The 21,205-nt window shown below is 40.6% G+C and overlaps 3 protein-coding genes across 4 annotated transcripts; 1 reads left to right on the top strand and 2 right to left on the bottom strand.

Annotated features, from left to right (window-relative positions):
- Positions 1-5,392: 5,392 nt before the first annotated feature.
- Positions 5,393-9,560, bottom strand: LOC131685967 (ubiquitin-conjugating enzyme E2 H). Of its 2 annotated transcripts, XM_058970022.1 has the most exons (4): positions 9,273-9,560; positions 9,050-9,091; positions 7,496-7,858; positions 5,393-6,559 (listed from the first exon to the last, which is right to left on the bottom strand). In XM_058970022.1, the coding sequence occupies exon 4, from the start codon at positions 6,507-6,509 to the stop codon at positions 5,961-5,963; it is 549 nt and encodes a 182-aa protein (XP_058826005.1). In that variant the 5' UTR covers positions 6,510-6,559; positions 7,496-7,858; positions 9,050-9,091; positions 9,273-9,560; the 3' UTR covers positions 5,393-5,960. The 2 variants fall into 2 exon arrangements, with proteins under 2 accessions (XP_058826005.1, XP_058825995.1); XM_058970012.1 differs by lacking the exon at positions 9,050-9,091.
- Positions 9,561-14,944: 5,384 nt separating this feature from the next.
- LOC131685952 (trypsin beta-like) lies at positions 14,945-16,232 on the top strand. Its single transcript, XM_058969988.1, has one exon. It carries the CDS (start codon positions 14,945-14,947, stop codon positions 15,929-15,931), a length of 987 nt encoding a protein of 328 aa, XP_058825971.1. The 3' UTR covers positions 15,932-16,232.
- A 516-nt stretch (positions 16,233-16,748) lies between these two features.
- LOC131685959 (uncharacterized) lies at positions 16,749-19,237 on the bottom strand. The gene is made up of 5 exons (XM_058970000.1): positions 18,960-19,237; positions 18,100-18,291; positions 17,902-18,040; positions 17,577-17,844; positions 16,749-17,511 (listed from the first exon to the last, which is right to left on the bottom strand). Exons 1-5 carry the CDS (start codon positions 19,131-19,133, stop codon positions 17,319-17,321), a joined length of 966 nt encoding a protein of 321 aa, XP_058825983.1. The 5' UTR covers positions 19,134-19,237; the 3' UTR covers positions 16,749-17,318.
- Between the last annotated feature and the right edge of the window lie 1,968 nt (positions 19,238-21,205).

Here is a 21,205-nt window from a genome sequence, read left to right as displayed (position 1 = left end):
TTTTAGCAGGTTCATAGAGTTGTTTAGCACAGATTATCTGTTCATATTTTTTGAAATTGTAATGAAAGGCTTTAGTTTAAAGTTCGGCAACTAGTTTATTCAAAACATCCCTACTGGATATGTACACGATGAAACAATGATACTACTGACTTTCTATGCGTTGTCGATAATTTACAAACAGCCAATTATAATTACAATTGGTTGTATCACTGGAGTCGTAATACTAACTAGAAACAGCCAGAATTTCGGTTCATTTCCTGGCTGGACTTATTCGGTACAGTTGCCACAACGCTGTTATCGGGCTTTAGAGAGTTTTCAACAGGCTTTTCCAAGCTTTCTCAGTTGAACCTTAAATGTAACTATTGTTTATTGCTTTGAAAGTTGAATTTTCGATGCACTTCGCTATCGACAAAAATTAACTTTTTCCATCAAATTTATTGTAAAAACCGGGATACTGGCAGCCATGCTAACCTCCCTGCTACTAAAAGTAAGAAGAAGTTTGTTTTTGACATTTTTCTATGTCAATAATTTCAAAGAGAATAGGGAAAGAGACGAATAGTGTGAAGCCAAAAATACCTTATTGAGCAGACCAATCGTGCAATGTAAATAAACATTACTCATGCCTGAGTTGGAGGAGATAAGTATTGTAAATCTATCAAAAAAGAAATTTGAATTTTCGTCAGAATTTAGTGCAATCGTGATTGTAAGGTGCATTCTAGAGTCTATGTATGAGTAAAAACAAGCTTTAGAATTATTTCATCTCTTTGTTTCAAAATGCACATCGTTTGATAAACAAATCCAACGATCGACAAAAGGTTTGTTTTCAAAATATAATAGGAGTCGTTTAAAGTGCTGCCTTTGGAAACGGTTGCCAATTTCTAGTGTTGAAATCATCGTAAAGGGAGTGTTGCCGTTTTGACTGATTTTCACTCTGCGTCTCTTTCACTATTCTCTTTGAATAATTTGTCAGTTCGAAGGAGTTGCACTTTTGATCACACTTTTGATTCATCACACTTTCATACTGTGCAGTTCGATTTGGTGGGAACTGTGCAATAGTTATTCTCCTTTAATACAGCTACGTAGCATGACATGACCCCCTATCCCCCTGTCGTCACACATCATCACAAAATACAAAACTCCCCCCTCCCCCATATAATGCTACGTCATTTATGGGATGATCCAATTTCACTGTGTGTAATGTTTAAAATATGGTTGCCACCTCTGATTATGTCTTCACCCGGAGATTTTTAGTAACCTGCGATAATTAACAGTAGAGTGAGAGTGAAAGAGGCAGGTAAGCGGTTCTGTGCGGAAACACACTGCGATGTCTTCCGGAATTCTATGCGGAGCGCAAAGAATCTGGTTATCCGTCACCATAATCGCCCGGGGTAGCTCCAACAAAGAAGTGAGGATTTCCTTCTTGGCCAACAGTCAGCCGTAGTACCGTAAAAACTCGTTTGAAACAAACACATTTTGAAACAGTTCCATAGAAGTTGTAATTATCCGTCATCTCGCCAGACCCGGAGAAATTGAAGTGAAACCCGGATTCCCGAAGATCGCTTCCGAAAACCGGAGCCTCCGGGTCAAACCCGGAGGGGTGGCAACCCTAGTTTAAAATGATCGGGGAATATGAATATTATTGCATTGATTCAATTACCGTTGTGATTCGCTGGTTGGACACTTTTTAACTGAACCGCTTTCTAGTTGGACCTCCGCTAGTTGGACCATTGTCCAACTAAAAAGCATCTGAATGTGAAAATCTTATGTCAAACTTACTTTGACAACCAATCTGACAATTATTAGAGATGCGAATAGATGTAATTATACTACTAACATCTCCTTTGGAGAGTTTTTGACATCTGTCAGTCGGTCCAACTAACGAATCAAATTCGTGCCTTGTCCAACTAACGAATTTGATTCGCTAGTCGGACCGTCAGACAAATGTCAAAAACTTTCCAAAAGAGATGTTGGCAGTGCAAATGCATCTGTTCACATCTCTAAATATTGTCAGATTGATTGTCAAAGTAAATTTGACATAAGATTTTGGCGTTCGGATGCTTTTTAGTTGGCCAATGGTTCAACTAGAAAAACTCTAGTAAGAGAACTGCGGAGAGAAAAACAGCATTTTTGGCAACATATGCCCCGGCATTGTATGGAAACAAGTCCAATGTTATAAGGATAGGCAATGTTCGATTGGATTCGTTTTTTGACAGCTAAACGCGAATCCAATCGATCCAATATGGAGTCTCCGCAGTTCTCTTTCTAGAGTTTTTCTAGGTTCAACTAGCGGAGATCCAACTAAAAGGCGGTCCAGTAAAAAGTGTCCAACCATCGAATCACGACTGTACTGAAAAGCCAACAAATGAATTAGTTGGTAATTTCAACCAACAGTATTGATTGAATCAAACGTGAATCTTTCTTGTCACTATATCAAACGGAAAAATTGTTATTTAAAACCAAAATTTGTTTATTTTTACTCATTTTTTCTGCGTGTAGAGGTGTGCACCGCCGCGCCACGCGGCGTACGTCCCCGATTTCAGGTAAAAATTGTGACCGCGTTGACCATTTTTTACCTGAAATCGGCGACGTGGCGCAGCGGCACACATCTCTAATTTCATCGCAGAAAACATTTCAAATTGCTACTACGAACGGTATGATGATGTGGATTAATGTGTATTTTTCATGAAATTCCACTCTGCAACGGAATAATGAGCGAATCAAGTATGTTTACAAAAATCTCTTTAGCCATTTTGAATAAATATTGATTTATTCGATTGAAGGAAACGCAGTTAAGAGTGTCACATTTCTAAGAATTATAAGGCTCTGACTTCGGAAAGTGCAAAGTCCCAGATTGGGGCTTGCCTAAGCTCCGACTCCTGGTATGGGAGTCCTGGAGTGGGCACTCAAGGCCTCTTTAGTTCCGAGTCCCAGGGCGTGTGGAAGTAGGGGAGCTTTCGGATGTGTGACGGTCCTAAATAACCTAAAAACTTCCTACCTTTTCTACAAATTTATTCTGGTTCGGGGACGGTGGTGACGATGGCGTGACAGATTTCGATGGCGGCAGGCAGCGAGCGACGATGAACATGGAGACTCGTGCGGCAGGTTGGTAAGTCGAGCTATGTTCTGTGGGCTACGAGGCCGGGAGGGCCACGTGGATTTCGATTGACTGGATCCGGGACCACGAGAAATGGGTGGGTCTACCTCTGGGCGCGCTGTCCTTGTCGTCCTTTACGTTTAGCCGGCGGAAATGCCGGAATGCACGATATAATCGTGTCCTGCGACGGGGTCCTTTGCGTTGAGCCGTTACCTTTTGAGAAACACGGCAACCCAATTTGGAAATGGACGCAGCGGGGGTAACTTATCTCATCGCCTTCTCTTATCGTATCCTCCTAGCCAACTCCAACTCCCGCTCACTATCTCTCTCACTCTTTCCGTTCCATTTTCTGCACCAATCCACTGCATTTTTCACCCAAATCCTGCTATCTGATCCACATCTCTTCTTTACCGACCGCCCACTTTAAATTGACCGTTGCTCCTACACTAACTTATTACATTTTAATCCTAATTCATTTTAATCCTAATTCACACATCTTGAAAAACTATGTTACTTACGGTAACAGAATCTAGCCTTTATTGTTGGTTGCAGGGTTTGCAATTTTTCCTTTCTTGGACAGACGTTTGGACGGTATGCCCACAGAGAACAGACGTCCATCTTCAGAATTCAACTTGTGTAAAATCTCTAACGGTTTCGAAGGTAGTTTGGATATCTAAACCAGGTGCGCTACTGTCGTCATGTTTTTTTTGTGGCTGAGTGCAACAGATATGACAGCGGTTATTCCTCTACCCAGTCAAACTAGTCCGGAACCGATTCGGACTTCCAGCATGAATTCCAGCTCAAATGCGTCAACCGATAGAGACGGAATCGGTTGTTTTCTTTGAGCTAGATTCCATGCTGAATCCATCTAGGATTTCGAACCGGTTCCGGAATCGATTTGACGGATAGTTGGGATAGGTTGGTGTGGCGGCGCTAGTGTTTTTCGTATATTAATTCAAATGTTTACACACGTTTTTTAAATATTTTTGTTCGATCATGGATGTCTGTTCTTTGTGGTATGCCTACTACGGAAGAAAAAGATGTGCGAAGAACTGCGCTTGTCGTTAAAACGAGCGCTAATACAGTCATGATTCGCTGGTTGGACACTTTTTAACGACCGCTTTTTGGTTGAACCTCCGCTAGTTGGACCTTTGTCCAACTAAAAAGCATCTGAACGTCAAAATCTCTTGTCAAATTTACTCTGACAATATTTAGGGATGTGCACAGATGCATTTATTCTGCCAACATCTCCTTTGGAGAGTTTTTGACATTTGTCAGTCGGTCCAACTAACGAACCAAATTCGTTAGTTGGACAAGGCTGTGGCCCAACCAGCGAATCACGACTGTATATCACATTCTGATTGCTTGCCTTGAAAATCGAAATCTTCCGACCGCAGCTGCAGATTCCCTGGTCAGATCAACAAATTAAATTTATAATATGCTGGGAACAACTCAGCAACCCTCGGCAACCTTCTGTCACCAAAGCTGTTTGAAATCTAATCTGACACACGTTTCACCGTCCATAAGGATGCGTCCGTTTTTTTGGTCACCACATGATCATACAGCTTTCACTCCCTCATTTTAGCCGTACTGTTTTGCTTTACGATCCGGATCTGAAACCTTTTCGAATGCGCATATTATGAACTGTGCAGCATAGAGTTTGTTGACCTCAACTGGATTAATGAATTGATAAATGAACATGTCAGGAGAGATTCTGATAAAAGAACACTTTCAGAAAGTGAATTCGCGCCAAGTCTGCGCGATTCGTCAAATTAAGAACAAATTCGCCAAATCCGCGCGACCGTAATGACCCTGAAAAGGAGAAGTCATCAGTAACAAACAGCAGCGGCATTTTATTTTTTATTTCATTTTTATTAATATGTTTAAATATATGCGTTTTCCTTTTCTTAATATTGTTTTGCTTCAAGTAATATTTCATCATTCATCGAAATTACAAACATGACTTAAACGCTATTTTTTCATCACTGCTTTTTTTTATTCCAAATTTTCCATGTTTTTCTCATCATTTCGTTAGTTTATGTTAATCATAATTATCACCTATCATTACGCACTACTATTAATGAATTATATTAATTAATCATTAATAAACAATCTCCTCCCGCCGCGCGACATCTACTGCCAAGGAGGGTTGGTGGTGGTGGTGGTGCTGGTCGGGTAAAATGACAGGGAAAGAAGGAGGCTCGGCGTAGAGAGAATGGTATCGAGAACACAACAAGGTCGTCGAATTGCATGCGGCAAAAATATATGTATGAAGGCAAAATCAACTCAAACATTCAATTAGTATAAGGTATCATTATGTATATTGGCAAATCGAACAGAACAAACGCACTATTTTGGTGTGAAACCAATAAACAAAAAAACCAAACACATCGCGGGTTTACTACTACTATCGATTTAACACGCTGCTGCTACTAGTTCTAGGGAGATGTTAGTAAACTGTAAACTTACTAAATATGTTGTAGCGATTTGTTTGTGTGTTGTTGGTGGTGATACTGACGTTGATAGTGTGTATGTTGTAGTACTAAACGTGACAGTTTCCTGACAAGCGTAAAGAAACAAAACCACGAACTTAAATTTTGTTGTCGCTCGTAGCGGTGTGAGTTGTTTATCCAAAATACTTTTCCACTACATCCTCACAATCATAAGTTTTGCTGTTGATTTTTTTTGGTAATGTCTCTGTGGTTCTTTTGAATGCGATGATATACTATTTGTGTATGTGTGTGAGTGTGGATGACTACGCGTAAACATTTAATTTAATAAAAATTTCATTTCTCACCATCAATATTCTGCCCTTGTTTCTGTTTGTTTAATAATAGTAATTGGTAAATATCGAGGCTAGCCGTTGTTATAACTCCATGTCCTGTGCTTCGTCTTCACTGAAATCGGACATACTGGACTCACTGTCGGAGCTTTCGGTAGGTTCCTGATCACGTAGGGCCTCCTCCGTGGCATACCGCCGCACGTAATCCGCCACCTTCTTCTTGTACTCCTCGGGTTTGTGAAGATACATGGCAGCGGCATCACCGTTCAGTGGATCCACCGGGTTCGGGTAGGTCAGCAGCTGGGGCAAGAACGATTCGAAAATGTTGGACAAATCGTACAGTGCCGTCCAGGCTTGGTTGATCACGTCCAGGCAGACCGTACCCGACACTTCGTCAATGTTCGGGTGATAGATTTTGTTCATGAATCCAATGCTTGGCGATTTGAACGGATAGTGCTCCGGCAGGTGTACCCGGACTTTCCAAACGCCACCCTCGTACGGTGTCCCTCGTGGACCGAAAAACTTAACGCAGAACTCGTTCAGGCCTCCCAGGATGGTGACTTCGTGTTTGCTCTCGATCAGCTTGATCACGTCGGTGTCCATCCGACGCTTGCCGGCACTAGGAGACGACATCTTGCCCGGCTAGCGGTGCGCAGTACCGGTACACACTACCGATTGCGAGACTGGAAGAAAGAGGGAATGGCTGTGTTAACGAGTTCGTGGTACCTAGGGGTATGTTCCGACGCTGTTTTGATGTAAAGCTTGATTTGTAAGAGCTGTTAGCTCGGCCGAGTCGGAGCAAAACAAGGCACAAACTCGATTGAATAGCTGACGGAATACCGGTCAGTAATCAGTGGGGTGGTAATATCAGCTTAATCAAGATATTCTTAGCTTCTCTGTTGGAACATCTTAAAGTGAACAATCGGAAGACAGGCTCTCAGCGGGTTCACTATGTAATTTGCCTTCATAGACAAATTAGCCAATTTCGATTTCATTATTTCTTCAGCTTAAAATGAGCTCCTTTTCTTGCGGGACATCGCGCTTGACTAAGGGTTTGCTCAGGAACGCAAATTGTCTCCGTTTATTTGGGGAGGGGGGGGGGGTCTAGCGACAATTCGGCGCTAGCTTAGTCCTGTCACTAAGTTAGTGTCGGATTCTGATGAGACGAAGTCGAAACGCAAATTCCATAACTAATTCAGTGGCACATGTTGATACAGACATCGAAACGAGTGTTTTGGAGAAAACTTTTACATATGTTTAGTCAACAAAGAAACATATCTGATCGTCATGGCTCCATGCTGTTCCAAAAAAAAAAAAAAAGATAACACACATTAAATGGAAAAGAACGAGTCACACAAAAATCGTCACTCGAATCGTTCGGAACGAGAAATCACAAGTACCGCCCATTTCAATGCCGATGTATCGCATGATTGAGACTACCCCCAACACAGTAGATGGGTCATTTATCAAAAAAAGCTCCGCGATTAACTAATCACTGCACCTCGAACACTGAACCTGATGTAACCTTCGCAATCGTAACCTATTCGAGATGCTCGTGCACTCTCAATCAGTATTTGCTCGACTGACAATCAGTAGCAGTGAAAAAAAAGAATGATTACCTGTTTGTTTTTCTTTTTTCAAATTCAAGTATCTCTGTGCTGCTACTTCACTCTGTGTAATGATTTTCGGAATTATGCGACGAATGAACACTGCTGTGAATGTATGTTGCTCTAAACACAAAGGGTCCGATTTAGATTGGGCAGCAGAAAACGCATTAATGGATCTTCAAACTGCTAGTGATTCTCTCCTTCTGCCTCAATGTTGTGCTCGACGAGACCAGGTTCTTCTGCGCACCAAAAACAAACCTATGCTATGTTGCTCTCTCTAGGCCGCGAGAGTATTCACCACATTCTATTAGATGCTTGTGTTTTGTCGTTTTTGTCCACTTCCTTCTTCCAGAGTTGCCAGGTGCTGCGGGGGATCTGTGATGGGACAGAAAATATCATCAGTCAGGCGTTCGATGACTTACATTGATTTACTCGATACGTCAGGCTTCCGTCACCGGTGCTGCGCATCAACGGGACGTCGAAATTAGTTACATTCAATTATGGAATTATTCACACATCAACGCACGTGAAATGCATTCAACTTATCCGGACGGAACGCCAGGAAGTTGATGTTCTTCACCGTCGACGGAAGCTGATGACGGAAAAGTTGTCAATTAGGCAATCCATGGATCGAATCAACGATCCGCCAATATCGTTGATTCGATCCAACATCAAACGAATCGGACTAACGAAAGATGTTTGTCGGACGATTTTTTCTGTTCGCAGGAGTAGAATTGTTGCCAGAACTTACCGCAGAATTGTCAAACAAACGGCTAATGGATTGCCTAATAGCGCTTATTACATGGTATAGTAGTAGTATTTTATAGTAGAACTGAAGTGGTCTGACAGGTCATTTGTCTGTCTTCGTCTTTGTTGTCTCTTTTTCATGCGGAAGTTACTGTTAGTTCTACTTAGAAACGTAAGATCCAAAAAAAAAAAAAAATAAAATAAAATGATTAAAGAAATTGCAAAGGATTCGAGTTTCGTGCCATTCAATTTGAAGTATTTGTCTATTTAAAAACGACGTTTTGTCACATTACATATGGTCGGTGTTAGGTCAGACCGGACTAAGTGACAGTGCATTGATTTCGAGAAAAACGCGTTTAAAGTTTGAATCGCAGCATCCTTTACATTATAATTGGAAAATTATTTTTACCATAATTCTTGTTTATTGTTTCATATTTCAAATCTGGTAAAAGTGGAATGTAGATGAAGAAATTCTTTATCCAGTACTATCATTAACTCATTTTTTGATGTTTTGCGACTTGGTCCGGTCTGACTTAACACCGACCATATATCAATGCACTGCATTGGAAAAGAACAACCACAGCACATACTTAATTTCGAACGTTTCTATTCTTGACCAAAAATTTGTTATAAGTTTACATTTGCTTGCCAAGTAATGAGACATGGACAGATGACATATTAACCACTCAAAAATATACAAAATATTTTCTCACCACAAAAACTTAAAGCATTAAAAATAAATCCGACAGCACTGTTGGTCACTCGCTCTCTATGCCACAAGCGACCAACACTAGCAGCAAAACAGAAAAATAAACTTACTTCTCTGTCACTCCCGAGCTGATGTGTTCTCTTTCGCTCGCTCTTTGTTCGTTTGATCGACATCATCAGCAGCGAGTTACGAGAGAAGGGAAGAAAGGCAGAAAAATATTGCACATTAGGGAAAATATTACTATTCCGAGAAAATCCCAGCTCGACATGAGGAAAAATCGATTAAAAACCCTCCACCCTCCCATCACGAGCAGATACAGCACACTCCATTTACCTGCTACTTCCGGACCAGCAGTAATCCTTGAAAAACCTATATATTGCACTCCACACTGTTTCAAGCAAACTTCGCCAATGAGGTGAAAACAGCTGAAAATCTATCGCCCCTCTGCACTGCTGCTGAGTGCTGCGTCGTAGCCGTATAGTATACACGTCGAGTCGATCGTCGCCTTCTTCAACCCGAACCGAGGCAGGCAGTGCTGGCTGGCTGATGGTTGAGAAACAAAATACGCAAAAATGAAAAGCAAAAAAACTATCGTTTTTCCTAGTCACACTCTTGGCTGTCGAGCTTCACAGGCTATAATTGTCTCTCACTCACTCTGCCGAGGGCAACATCACTCAAACTAGAGTCAGAAACCAAAACAACAGAGTGCGTAGCTCACCCCACTGCCAGCAGCAACTCACGCACATCACAGAGAGTTCCAAGCGCGCGCGAACACAGCTGGGATGCGATGTTTTCTTGTTTTGTCAGCTTGAGTGCTTGAAGCTTTAGCATCCATAAATGATGTCACGTCTAAATCTTGTTTTGGTTTTTGATACTGAATACTGATACTGAACTGTTCAGTTCCACTGGCCCATTTTGACACGATTTTTCAAAACTAATGATTTATAACCATTTCCCATGCCACGGGAAGTTTGAAAATATGGTGATTTTCTATTTTGTCAGCAAACGGTAAATTATAGTGTGAAGTCTAGTACTGAGGGGCTAGCAGCGTCGTATTCCAAATACCTGCATATTTTTCATATGGCCTGCGTTAGGCCATACCGAACTGAGTGCCATTATTTTTTCTGGTTTTTTTCATGCAAAAATTCATTTTTTTGATAATTTGTTATTAACTTAGAAAGTTAAGGGACACTAATTTGCTTTCAATTACTGTTTGCGTTCTTAAAAATAAATTGATGTGTGTCTTTCTAGCATTGCATTTGATGCGATAGCATTTTTTAGCCAGGTATCTCAAAATGGCGCTTGGTCTCTTTTGGCTTAACACAGAGCATGCAATTAAAGTAATTAATCGAAGTATTTAAAAGTTCTTATGTTGAACCCAATTAGTGTAATTATTGTCGTGAACGTATAATTAAAGTATTAAAAATTTATTTGCAGTGTGATACTATCACTCGCCGGCATCTTGTTTAATCAGCCATGTCGCTATTTCGCTTCCTGGGATGTGCCCTCCCGCAAATCAGTCCCATAGATAAGAAATCCCATAGAAAACGGGCCAAATATGGGATCATGGGCAGTATGGTAAATTCATGCGATATATCTATGTAAACCATTTAGTTGAATATTGAATATATGATTTGATGTGTAAAGGTGAAATTTTCTAAAAATACGTACGTAATATTAATTGATCTTATTATATGAAAATCGTTATTTTTTGGTAAGAAAAAAGAAATCGGTATTTTAGTAACTTTATTGGTATTGAAATTAAAAATCGGTTTAAATATCGATAAATCGGTATATTCTGCAACACTGTTTCGGGGTTCATATACGTCAAAACAAAGTTTTTGACAAATTGGAATGAATTCTTGGAGTTCAAACCCAGTACAGTCGTGATTCGCTGGTTGGGCCACAGCCTTGTCCAACTAACGAATTTGATTCGCTAGTTGGACCGACTGACAAATATCAAAAACTCTCCAAAGGAGATGTTGGCAGTGTAAATGCATCATTTCACATCTCTAATAATTGTCAGATTGATTGTCAAAGTAAATTTGACATAAGATTTTGACATTCAGATGCTTTTTAATTGGAGGTCCAACTAAAAAGTGGTCCAGTTAAAAAAATGTCCAACCAGCGAATCACGACTGTACACGAAAAAATTGTCAGGTTGCTTTCTGACCTCGTAGTAAGCAAACGTTGTATGCTAGATCAAACTCTTCAGGGCAATATGCATATTTCATGACTGCCGCCAGCAATCATTCCAATGATGCACAGGCGCGCCAGTTTCATGCATACAATGATCACAGACCACAGAAAAAGCAGAACGCTCTTTTCTTTGCGCTGGAGATCGGGTGGTTGGGCGTGAGAGACCCCACTCGCTTGCTCTTTAAATTATGTTAATTTTAAAATATTCTTCCTTAGTCCCTAGATATAGCCTCATAACCTTTTCTGATTATTTAGCTTAAATTTCCCTTAAGGGGGTCTGAGAGTGCAAAAATTAACAAAAATATAATTTTTTTTTTTACTTTTTTCGGATCTATAAGATAAGAAAATTATGATCAAGAAAGGATTTACTCGAATTCAACTTGGTTCGTCTGCTAGAGCCCATCAATCTACCAACTATCAATTTTCATATGAGGCTGATAAAATCGGGTCAAAAAGCTGATAAAACCTGTGGCGGATAAAATCGGGTGCTGGTAAAATAGGGTCTTCACTATATCTCAATATACTGGAGTATACATTGTAGTGCGCTTTTTGGTTCGTTTTCCGCATGCAAGCGATAAAGGGCCCTTACACGCGTAAAAAGTGTCATTACTAAGTAATGGCATTACTGAAATTGTATGGGAATTCCGTCATTACTTACTTACTTACCTCATTAAAAGTGGCATCACTGCTCAGTAGTGCCATTACTAATGTGGTTTTCGTTTGAGGCGAAACTGAGTCAGTTCCTAACCCCAACTGCTGTCAAAATGTATGAACTGACAGCGGTTGGGGTTAGAACCTGACTCAGTTTCAGGTTCAAGCGAAATCGCCATAACGCCTCGTGTAAGGGGCCCTATAGTGCGGGTGAGATTGACGATTTGATTCAATGTGGTACAAATAGGTGTGGCAGATCAACAAACGAGCCGAGAAGATCGAATGCAAAAAATCGGCTTTTCGAGATAAAAAGATCGATTTTGAAAAAATCGCTTTAACTTCACCCATTCCTAGGTGATTACGTTGTGCGAAGGAAATGATCTTGGCTTATTGGATGCTGATATAAGCTTCTGCTTATGTAATGATATGAATTGCTTTACGTATCATCGTATATGCAAATATAAACACAGTTTTCTAACGATCGGTAGAACCAGATTAATTGTATAATAGGTGCATGTATGACGGGATTTGTGCATCCACGTTAAAACGAGTTTATTTTATGTTCGGCTCAATGACTCAATGTTCTTTTACTTATTTTGTTTGTGAATTTCGCGGCTCAAAGTATTGCGAGAATTCCACATTCACTTCAATAATCAAAGCCGATGGGTAAGGTGGGTAGTATAGATGGTACTATCCACTCTAAAATAACCTAACGGGTTAAAATTTTAAAGCAAGCCTAACAATTGAAATTTTCCACGCATCGCAAGTAAATTATGTGAATGTAATGCAAACATGCGATTAATTTTTTTTAATAATGTTCGGGTACCATCTGGATTTCTACAAGAAATACCAAAATAACTGATTTTAATGCAACCATGCAAAAAATAGTAAAAATTTCAGCATTCGAATTAACAGTGCAAGTGTATTCTACTTCACTTCGCTTATGTCCCAGACATTACCCACCCATCTTTTTGGTCTTCATAGAATGTGTATTAATCGAATACGACCCAGATTTCCAAAATTTGTGTGTAACTACTTCTATAATTTAAAAATCTGATAGAGTAAAAGATTTGATCTTTTCCTGGAAGCTCAAAAAAAACTTTATTGCTCCAGATAAATCTAGCATACTGGTAACCTCGGTGGGGTGTAACGTAGAATTCAAAATATTTGAAAAAATCTGGAAAATTTTCAAAAATCTAGCAAAATGTCTGGCTTGAACGAATGTCTGTTCAGTTGGGAAAATCTGGAAGATTTCAGATAAATCTGGAACATTGGCAACGCTGCTCCTAATAAACATTAAGCATTGTCTATCTACACAATTTCTTAATAAATCCGGCTTCCCGCAAGGAAGCCATCTCGTTCCAGTAGTATTTAACCTCTATTTTAATGACTTTTAATAGCAAATTACAAGGGACCCATCTTTTCTTCGCCAACGACAGTAGGGTTTTATTTTGACGATTGCGAGATTCAACCGATGTCGAATTCCTTCAGAGTTAACTGAACAGCTGCAAGGAGTGATTTGAACAGCATACTTTCAATGCAGAGAAAATGCTCAATGGTACCGTTCACGCGGAAACGTGATCCAATCTAGTTCTTCTACCATTTGTTCGACTCGAAAATTTCAAGACACTCGCACGTAAAGGAACTCGGAATCATCTTAGATTGTGCTCTAACGTTCACATCACATACTTCATGTACTGTGTGTCGAGTCTGATTTGTTTTTTGCGTTACGCTGTGAATTTCGATCAATTTCGCATGTTAATTGTATCTTTCTGATAATTGTGCAGTGTATATCGTTTTCTAAAACTTATAGCTTATTGATTGAAGTGGCATTTCGGGAATCAGAGGGTGATTCCATTGTGTGATTGATCCTGCGCTGAGCTTGACGACGAAAGTGTATTAGGTTTGTTTCAGTACACGGAAGTGACTCCGTAGTTGCTATTCTCTGAGCTGGAGATTGTCTACTAGAAAAATGATCTACAACAAATGCATTACCAAAATAGAACCCGATGAGAAAATAAACGTTTGTAAAGGATTCTGCAAAGAAGGAGGCGATAATTACCTCTTGAAAAGTGCTGACCTCGCAGTTTCTGAGGAAAGATATAGTAACGGTACTAGCATCTGGTGGCTTTGTATGGCATGCGGAGAAATGTGTGATATTCGCGACTTGGAAGTGTTTCGAGACGAGCAGTTTTTACGCGCTTTTTAGCGACAACGGAAAAACCAGATTCCGTTGTCGCTATCGTCGACCCGAGTCCTAAGACTGATAAACTTGGTGTGAATTTGCATTAAGGAAACTTTAGCAGAGCTAACAGATTCAAGTTGCAATGTCCCACCTTCCAAGTAAATTATTGATTCGACTATTTCATCACCATTACCTTCGACAAAACTTTGGTATGGTTCGGACACAAGTTAGAACAAGACAATAATAACGCCTTCTGAGAGATGTTGGACTTTTCTAACTAGAATAAGCAATACCGTTAGTAAACAAGAGATTGCCGAGATGGTTGCTGGTGTCACGGAGAAGGCAAAAAAAAAACAATCGTCGTGAATAAACTTGTTCAGCAGTGAAAGAACGTATTGACGATGCCTACAATTTCGCTTAAAGTTGGCAATTTGAGGGAGATAGCACTGGACCCGGCAACATGGTCAAAAGGAGTCTCTTTTCGAGAATTTGTAAATCAAAGGACGGCGTGGGAACCTGCTGGATAAAATAAGCTATGTAAATAATTATGTCCATTTTTTTTAAAGTCGCACTCTGTAACGATTATCTTTGAATATTGAAACATGTGACTGAAGGTGAATCACATGTTAATTACCACACAATTAGAAATCAATTTTATGACAAAAAAAAACAAATGTTTTCATTGCTGCTTATTTGGTACCGGTGGTTTCCCCTGGTCAGGTATACCGATAAAAGGCTCTGATTTTTACAGCGATACCATATATTCGAACCCCGATCAGGAAGAAAACAAGCCAACGTGTCTAAGAATCAGTCGCGAAAACTGTCGAAATAGAAGGTTAAGCTCCGCAACGGAATATACTACCAACGCTCTTTTCTTTGCTCATATGCCGAAATCCGCTTATGCAAGGGATATTCAGATAAGGGGACTTTTGGACTATATCAGTACCAGAACTGATTAGATACAGTAGCCATGAACAATCTCAATACGGTGTTAAATAGCCAATACTTTACTATTGATTGTCCAGTGTTTTCCGAATATAGCTCTCCAATCATGTTCGGTGGTCAGTTATTGCTTTCATTTTTGACGACAGTAGCTTGTCTCGTAGTAGTTCCTATTCATGCATTTGTCGATAGCGAATCACGAATCGTCGGAGGAGTGAACGTAACCGGTAATGGCAGTCCATACCTAGTGTCTATTCGTTTGGCGGGTAAAGATTTCCACTGCAATGGAGTGCTAATCTCTACACGGGAAGTCCTAACGGCAGCTCAGTGTGTTTACAATGGAAATGCCGTTCGAAAAATCAACGAGTTTCAGTTGGTACTTGGAACATTGGCGAATTCCAACAGCTCAGCAGGATCTACCGTTCGCTCGGTTTGGAACGTTTGGCCGCATAACGACTACAATCCCACAACGCGTATCAATGATCTAGCTGTTCTTCGATTGAATGCGACAGTTCCGATTTCGGCGACATTGTCTCCTGTGGGCTTTGGAGCGGCCAGTCCGGTTGTAAATCGTACGTGCACGTTGTTCGGATGGGGTGCAAATGCTACCACCGGTAGACCAGCCAATACGCTTCAGAGGATAAATCTGCAGGTGCAGTCCAGCACTTCTGCGCATTGTGTACGAGCAGCTGGAGGTGTTCCACTCAGAGATGGAATGCTGTGCGCGGGAGATTTGACAGCAGGCCGCGGAGCATGTACCGGGGATTTGGGGGCTCCACTGATTTGCGACGGAAGTCTTTTCGGAGTTCTGTCTATGACTGGTGGATGCGGAGGTCTAAATGAAACGTCCATTTTTATCGACACCACGCGTTATTTGAGTTGGATTCAGAACAGGACACAGCAGGCCGTAGTGCCTCCACCGAACGAGAACGGATCCGGTACTGGAACTCGCAGTGCGCTGGAATTGGGGCTGCTAGTTCTATCTGTTTTGTACACGCTCGTGATAATGAAATAGAAATGTAATAATTGATAACATGAGTCTTCCACTGGCCGCATGCTGCGCTCGACCGAGAAGTTGTTATCAGCTTTGATTGAGATAATTAAAAGATAACGTGAACAACCGAACAGTCATGAATAAACCTATCACACTTCAGTGAACTGCATTGTCGTGCCCTCGAAACATACAAAAAGCAATATTTATTTGATCAAATTATAAGTATAAAGTTGTTGTTTTTTACTAGCGTTAATCGTAAACACCGACATTTTACATCAAATAAACGGCTCAACCTAAAACATGCAACCACTTATTTTCGTAATTCCACTCGTTGTTTCGGTTCTACCGCTAAACTCGTTATGCTCAGTCTTCGAAGTTCCTCGGCGTTCGCGAATCACCGGCGGCAGCAATGCGATACTTAGCGAGTTTCCTTACATGGTCTCCATTCGGTTGGCGTCTCGAGAAACCGTCGCGTTCGGAGATGGATTCTACTGCAGTGGGGTGTTGGTATCTTCGAAAGACGTTCTCACTAGTGCCACCTGTGTGACGAACGGGAGTGGCGTACGAGTCCCCGAGGAAATCAGACTTATTCTGGGAACTACATCGAGAACTAATATTGCTTGTGGCAGTAAAAACTGGATTCTAACCACACTGCGCACTTACTATTCTTCTATTGAATTCTTCTCATAGACTGGTTAGCTCGACTGGTCTGTCCATGAAAATACCATCTCTATCACTTGAAATACATGTGATTTGACAGCTCGCAGTTTTCAGTAGCAGTTTGATCACTCGCACTTCGAAAGTGCGGAGTCCAGGTTGGTGGGAAGTGCGCAATAGCAGTGGAATGATTGAGGTTGCTGCGAATAAGATATGGACGACTGCAAATTTAGCTGTTATGAGACTTGACAGGGAGGTTATTGAGTTGAAACCGGTTGTACTGAACGAATTTGTGCAACAGTCGGGGAAGCAGTGCCTTCTTGTAGGATGGGGAGCGAATAGCAGTAGCCGGAATATGGTTAATGAAATGCAAGAGGTGTATGTGAGGATTAACACTGTTGATTGTCCGAAAAGCATGATCTGTGCAGGAGGGGAAAACAATGGATCTGGAGCATGTTTTGGAGATATTGGATCACCGTTGCTGTGTGATGGATCGTTGGTAGGAATAATGGGCAGTGAACCAAAGCAATGCGGTGCACATGTAGTAGCTTTTCACAGTACGCTGCATCACTATGATTGGATCAAGTCGCAAATTGCTAGGCCGAATGCGGTGATGGGTAGAGGCTCTAAGAAAATAGGACTGATTGTCATCAATTTGATATTTATATTGTTTATACAAGAAAAATATAAATGAATAAAGTAAAATTAATACATCGACAAAATTAAAAAATAACATTTTAACGAATTACATTCATAGTTTCGTGATTTTCCGTACTTTCACACTCCCTCTACTACCGTTCAGCTCTCTTGTGCTATCATTGAGCATGCTTACATCAAAACTAGCACTATCATCCGCTGCGATCCCTTTTTCGTCATCTTCATCGGTCATATCCATCTGAAGTCGTTTCAGCGACAGAGTAGACGAAGAGAGTGGTTTTGGTATCCTGTAATACAGTATGATTCGAAGTTTTTCTCGCATGTTTCACTCCCACAAGTAACAGAAGCAAACCTTTGTTTCGCGTAAAGTGCATCTAAACCCTTCGAACGAGCTCCAGGACTTCTTTTGGTTGGAGATAAAATGTTGATAGCAGAGAATTTGCCCGGACTTGGCTGATTCGCGGTCGGTTCCTTGGGATTGATTTTCAACAGTTTCATCAGACCAGCTCGCCGATCCTTACTTTTGATTAGTTCTCGAACTTTTAAGCCCTGTTCCGGACAGATAAGCGGAAATGTTTTGCTAAATTGGACTTCATCGAATTTTGTGGTTGCGACAAGATCTGGAAAAAAGTGTCATCAGACGATCATGAATGGTTAATGTGCTTTATTTTGTATACTTCGTTTGAGAACTGCTCCCTCCACCTTATACTGCTCGATCTCGATGTCTTTTTTCAACAGCATATCTTTGAGAGCACAGTTCTCCTCGTACAGAAGAAGTAGCGTGCGCCAGGTGGGTAGCAGAATGTTTTCGGAAAGCTGAAATGTTACATTTTCAGCGCAATAGTACAAAGTGCATAAAACGCTAACTGGAATACCTCTTCACGACTAGCCAGTTTGAGCTGTAGGTTAAAGGTCACGGGAATCCCGGAAACGTAATACTTCAGCTTAAGACACAGCTCAAAGGAGTTTTCGGGGGTGCTTTCTTGAAGGTCGAAACCGTCTGCTTTCCGGGTGAGCATCGTTTCGTTAACCAGCGCAGGGGAATACTCGATAATTGAGTTCGTTTTCTGTCAATTGGAAGAATGGTATGAAACAGATTCGTCGATGATATAAGATAGTGCTTAAACGTTTTTAGCCTGGCAAAATATTAAGATAAAATATTTGCCGAAATAAATAAACTAGGTCTAGATAACCTCACGATTCGACAAATGCTGCAAAATATAGCGAAGACAACATGCCCACCTAGTTTATAGATTTCAAACCCGCATATGATCCAATAGATGGAGACCAGCTATGGCATATAATGCACGTGTACGGATCCTCGGATAAACTCACATGATTGATCAAAGCGACAATGTATGGGGTAATGTATTACGTCCGAGTACAAGGGATACGCTTGAGTCGGAAAGGCCTCGAAACCTGGACGACTTTTTATTTATCATTTAATGACCCAATTGATTAAATGATAATTTTTAGTGTATTACACCTTGATCACTTTTTAGACGGGGGATATTAATAACTTCGAATCCACTACTTCAACTGGTTACCCTATACTTTAGCTCGATTTTTTCATGTCTTTCTTATGGCAATTCAACGCAAATTTTGCTCAGTGTAGTAGCTCAATGCACTCGCACTATCAGCACAGACGGTTGAGTGGTAAGAACTCCGCAATGTGCTCAGGGCTCTTTTCGCATGATGAGTCAACTCAAAGCAATAGCACTCACTCTCTGTTTACCTTTTCTCGTTCAATCAGGTTCAGGATGGAAATCGTTTCACTCCAAAGCTGAACCATGTCGAAAACATTACATTGCACTAGCACTTCCGATGCTGATTCGTGTGTCTCATTCTCGTACACCTGGTGGACGTGAACGATGTAATGACGATCGTTGATTTTTAGGAACTCTTGCATGCTTTTTACGGCCTATTTCACGAATAATGAAACATTCAACTCACTACAAAACATTACACGAAACAACGTTGACAAAGGAACGGTTATCAGATTTTCTTTTGACAAGTAACTCAGTCACTCTTGTTCTGTCAATGGAGTCGTGCGATGAATTTCACATTAAAAAAAATGCTATTATTTATTTTGTTTAAAATGGAAGTGTGAATAAGTATTGTAATCACGTTTTTTTACTCACTTGGATATTTTAAAAAGGGACTATAGAAAATTTAACGAATTTAAAATGGCATGCTTCTCGATGAACCGATTGCAGATTGACTTTAAGTGCGACTTCGACAGGATCGCTGCTCCAAAGATGGATTATCAGTGGCGCCTCTGTCATATTCGGCCGTCCTTATCCACACACACACGTTTTATGATTTCTTTCGCTGTTCTATTATGGTGGTTTGATGATCCGTCCCCGAGATGTTTTTTTTTTTCTATGTGTGCGTCGACTGTCACTTTTTTCGAGCAAACAAGAAGAAATGAAGGAGAAAACAAAAGCACGTGGTCCCATATTTCATTCTGATTGGTTAGTGATGTAAACATTTGCGCTTTTGCGATCCCGGACGCCATACTTATTTTCTCCACGTGCTTACACGCTTCGTTTCGATTGGTCAGTTTGTTGATTATGTGCTTCGCGGTCCTGGAGCGCCATGATTAATTTCACTAGCAACAAACCAACACACTCAAACATGGCGAATATGAACACCTATACTATAATGCATCTCGATCCGTCCCAATCGTTTCTGGTACATCTTGCGATGCTACACACGATGGCAATTACTCCCAGCATTGGTTGGACTCGCCGTCGTTCGTAGGTTTGTAGTTAAGGGTTGCTGATCGTACTCCCAAAATTCCTCACTCTCTTCAGAAATTCGTCTAAATTATGAAAAAAGAAAAATCTCATCTGGAACTGGTATGTTGCACGTGAAGTAATACTGCTTGATTGTTTCCTTTTCTTGTTTTTGAGTAAGGATGTGAAATATACAGATCGGACAATTAGAAGCTACAAAGTAATTAGAAACAGCTTATCATTTTACGGGCTAATCTTTTGGCTTCTACTGGTAGGACTCGCTCAAGCCAACCAACAAGTCTCACGGTAAAGACAAACTTGTCCCTCTTTACCATGACAACCGACAAAGGAGAAGTCACGTAAGATGTCCACTAGAAGCCTGTTAACGATTCTCAGCATCATGTGTGCTGTTGTTTATCTCCGTTTGCCTTACAAAATCCCGGCGCAGATTTTTATTAGATTATTGCCATTACCCTTCCGGTGTTTAAATTATTGATTGTGGCACTAAAAACTGGATTCTAGCCGCACTTCGCACTTATTATTCTTCTATTAACCCTCTGGCACTCGCGCTGTTGTATTTAGTGCAACACCTTCAGAAACTCTACACTGATAAAAATATAACAGTAACATATATTATTTTTACACATAGATTTTTGCAATTAGCTGCTGCATATGCATACTATTTACTCGCACATAGATCTGATGAGAAAAATATCAATACATACTATTTTTGCATTGACATTTTATAACTTCGGCACATAAAACATGAGTCTATAGTGACACGTACATATAATTTATATGTAAACTTGTTGAATTCTACAGTTTGCACTTAAAATTTATGTTTTGCGCTTGATGAATATACTCTTTTTGCACATATAATTGCTAAGTGCGGGTAACAAATGTATTGTACAGTCAGATTTTTTTGAGTGTAGCGAAATCTTCTTTCAGCACCAGCGGCTACTCATTCGGGGAGCCATTCGCGCGAGTGCCGGAGTGTTAAATTCTGCTCATAGACTGGTTAGTTCGACTGGTCTTGGTCTATCTATGAAAGTAGCATCTGTATCACTTGAAATACGTTTTGACAGATCGCAGTTTTCAGTAGCAGTTTGATTACTCGCACTTCGAAAGTGCGGAGTCCAGGTTGGTGGGAAGTGCGCAATAAAGGGCACCAACAGCGATCTACTCACCGCGGTCGATGTATTCTCATTAATTCATTTTTCACTTTTTAATTCGACTAGATGCT

This window comes from Topomyia yanbarensis, chromosome 1 (assembly GCF_030247195.1).
Source record: "Topomyia yanbarensis strain Yona2022 chromosome 1, ASM3024719v1, whole genome shotgun sequence".
NCBI lineage: Eukaryota > Metazoa > Arthropoda > Insecta > Diptera > Culicidae > Topomyia > Topomyia yanbarensis.
Note: the sequence above shows the minus strand (reverse complement) of the source record. Positions and strands in the feature narration are given on the sequence as shown.

Bases quoted from the DNA above. Each gene is read 5' to 3' on its own strand.
- LOC131685967 (XM_058970022.1), bottom strand. From the start codon at position 6,509: ATGTCGTCTCCTAGTGCCGGCAAGCGTCGGATGGACACCGACGTGATC.
- LOC131685952 (XM_058969988.1), top strand. From the start codon at position 14,945: ATGAACAATCTCAATACGGTGTTAAATAGCCAATACTTTACTATTGAT.
- LOC131685959 (XM_058970000.1), bottom strand. From the start codon at position 19,133: ATGCAAGAGTTCCTAAAAATCAACGATCGTCATTACATCGTTCACGTC. The intron at 18,292-18,959 runs GTAAACAGAGAG...TCCAATTGACAG, and splicing joins ACCTGATTGAACGAGAAAAG to AAAACGAACTCAATTATCGA. The intron at 17,845-17,901 runs GTATACAAAATA...ACTTTTTTCCAG, and splicing joins GGGAGCAGTTCTCAAACGAA to ATCTTGTCGCAACCACAAAA.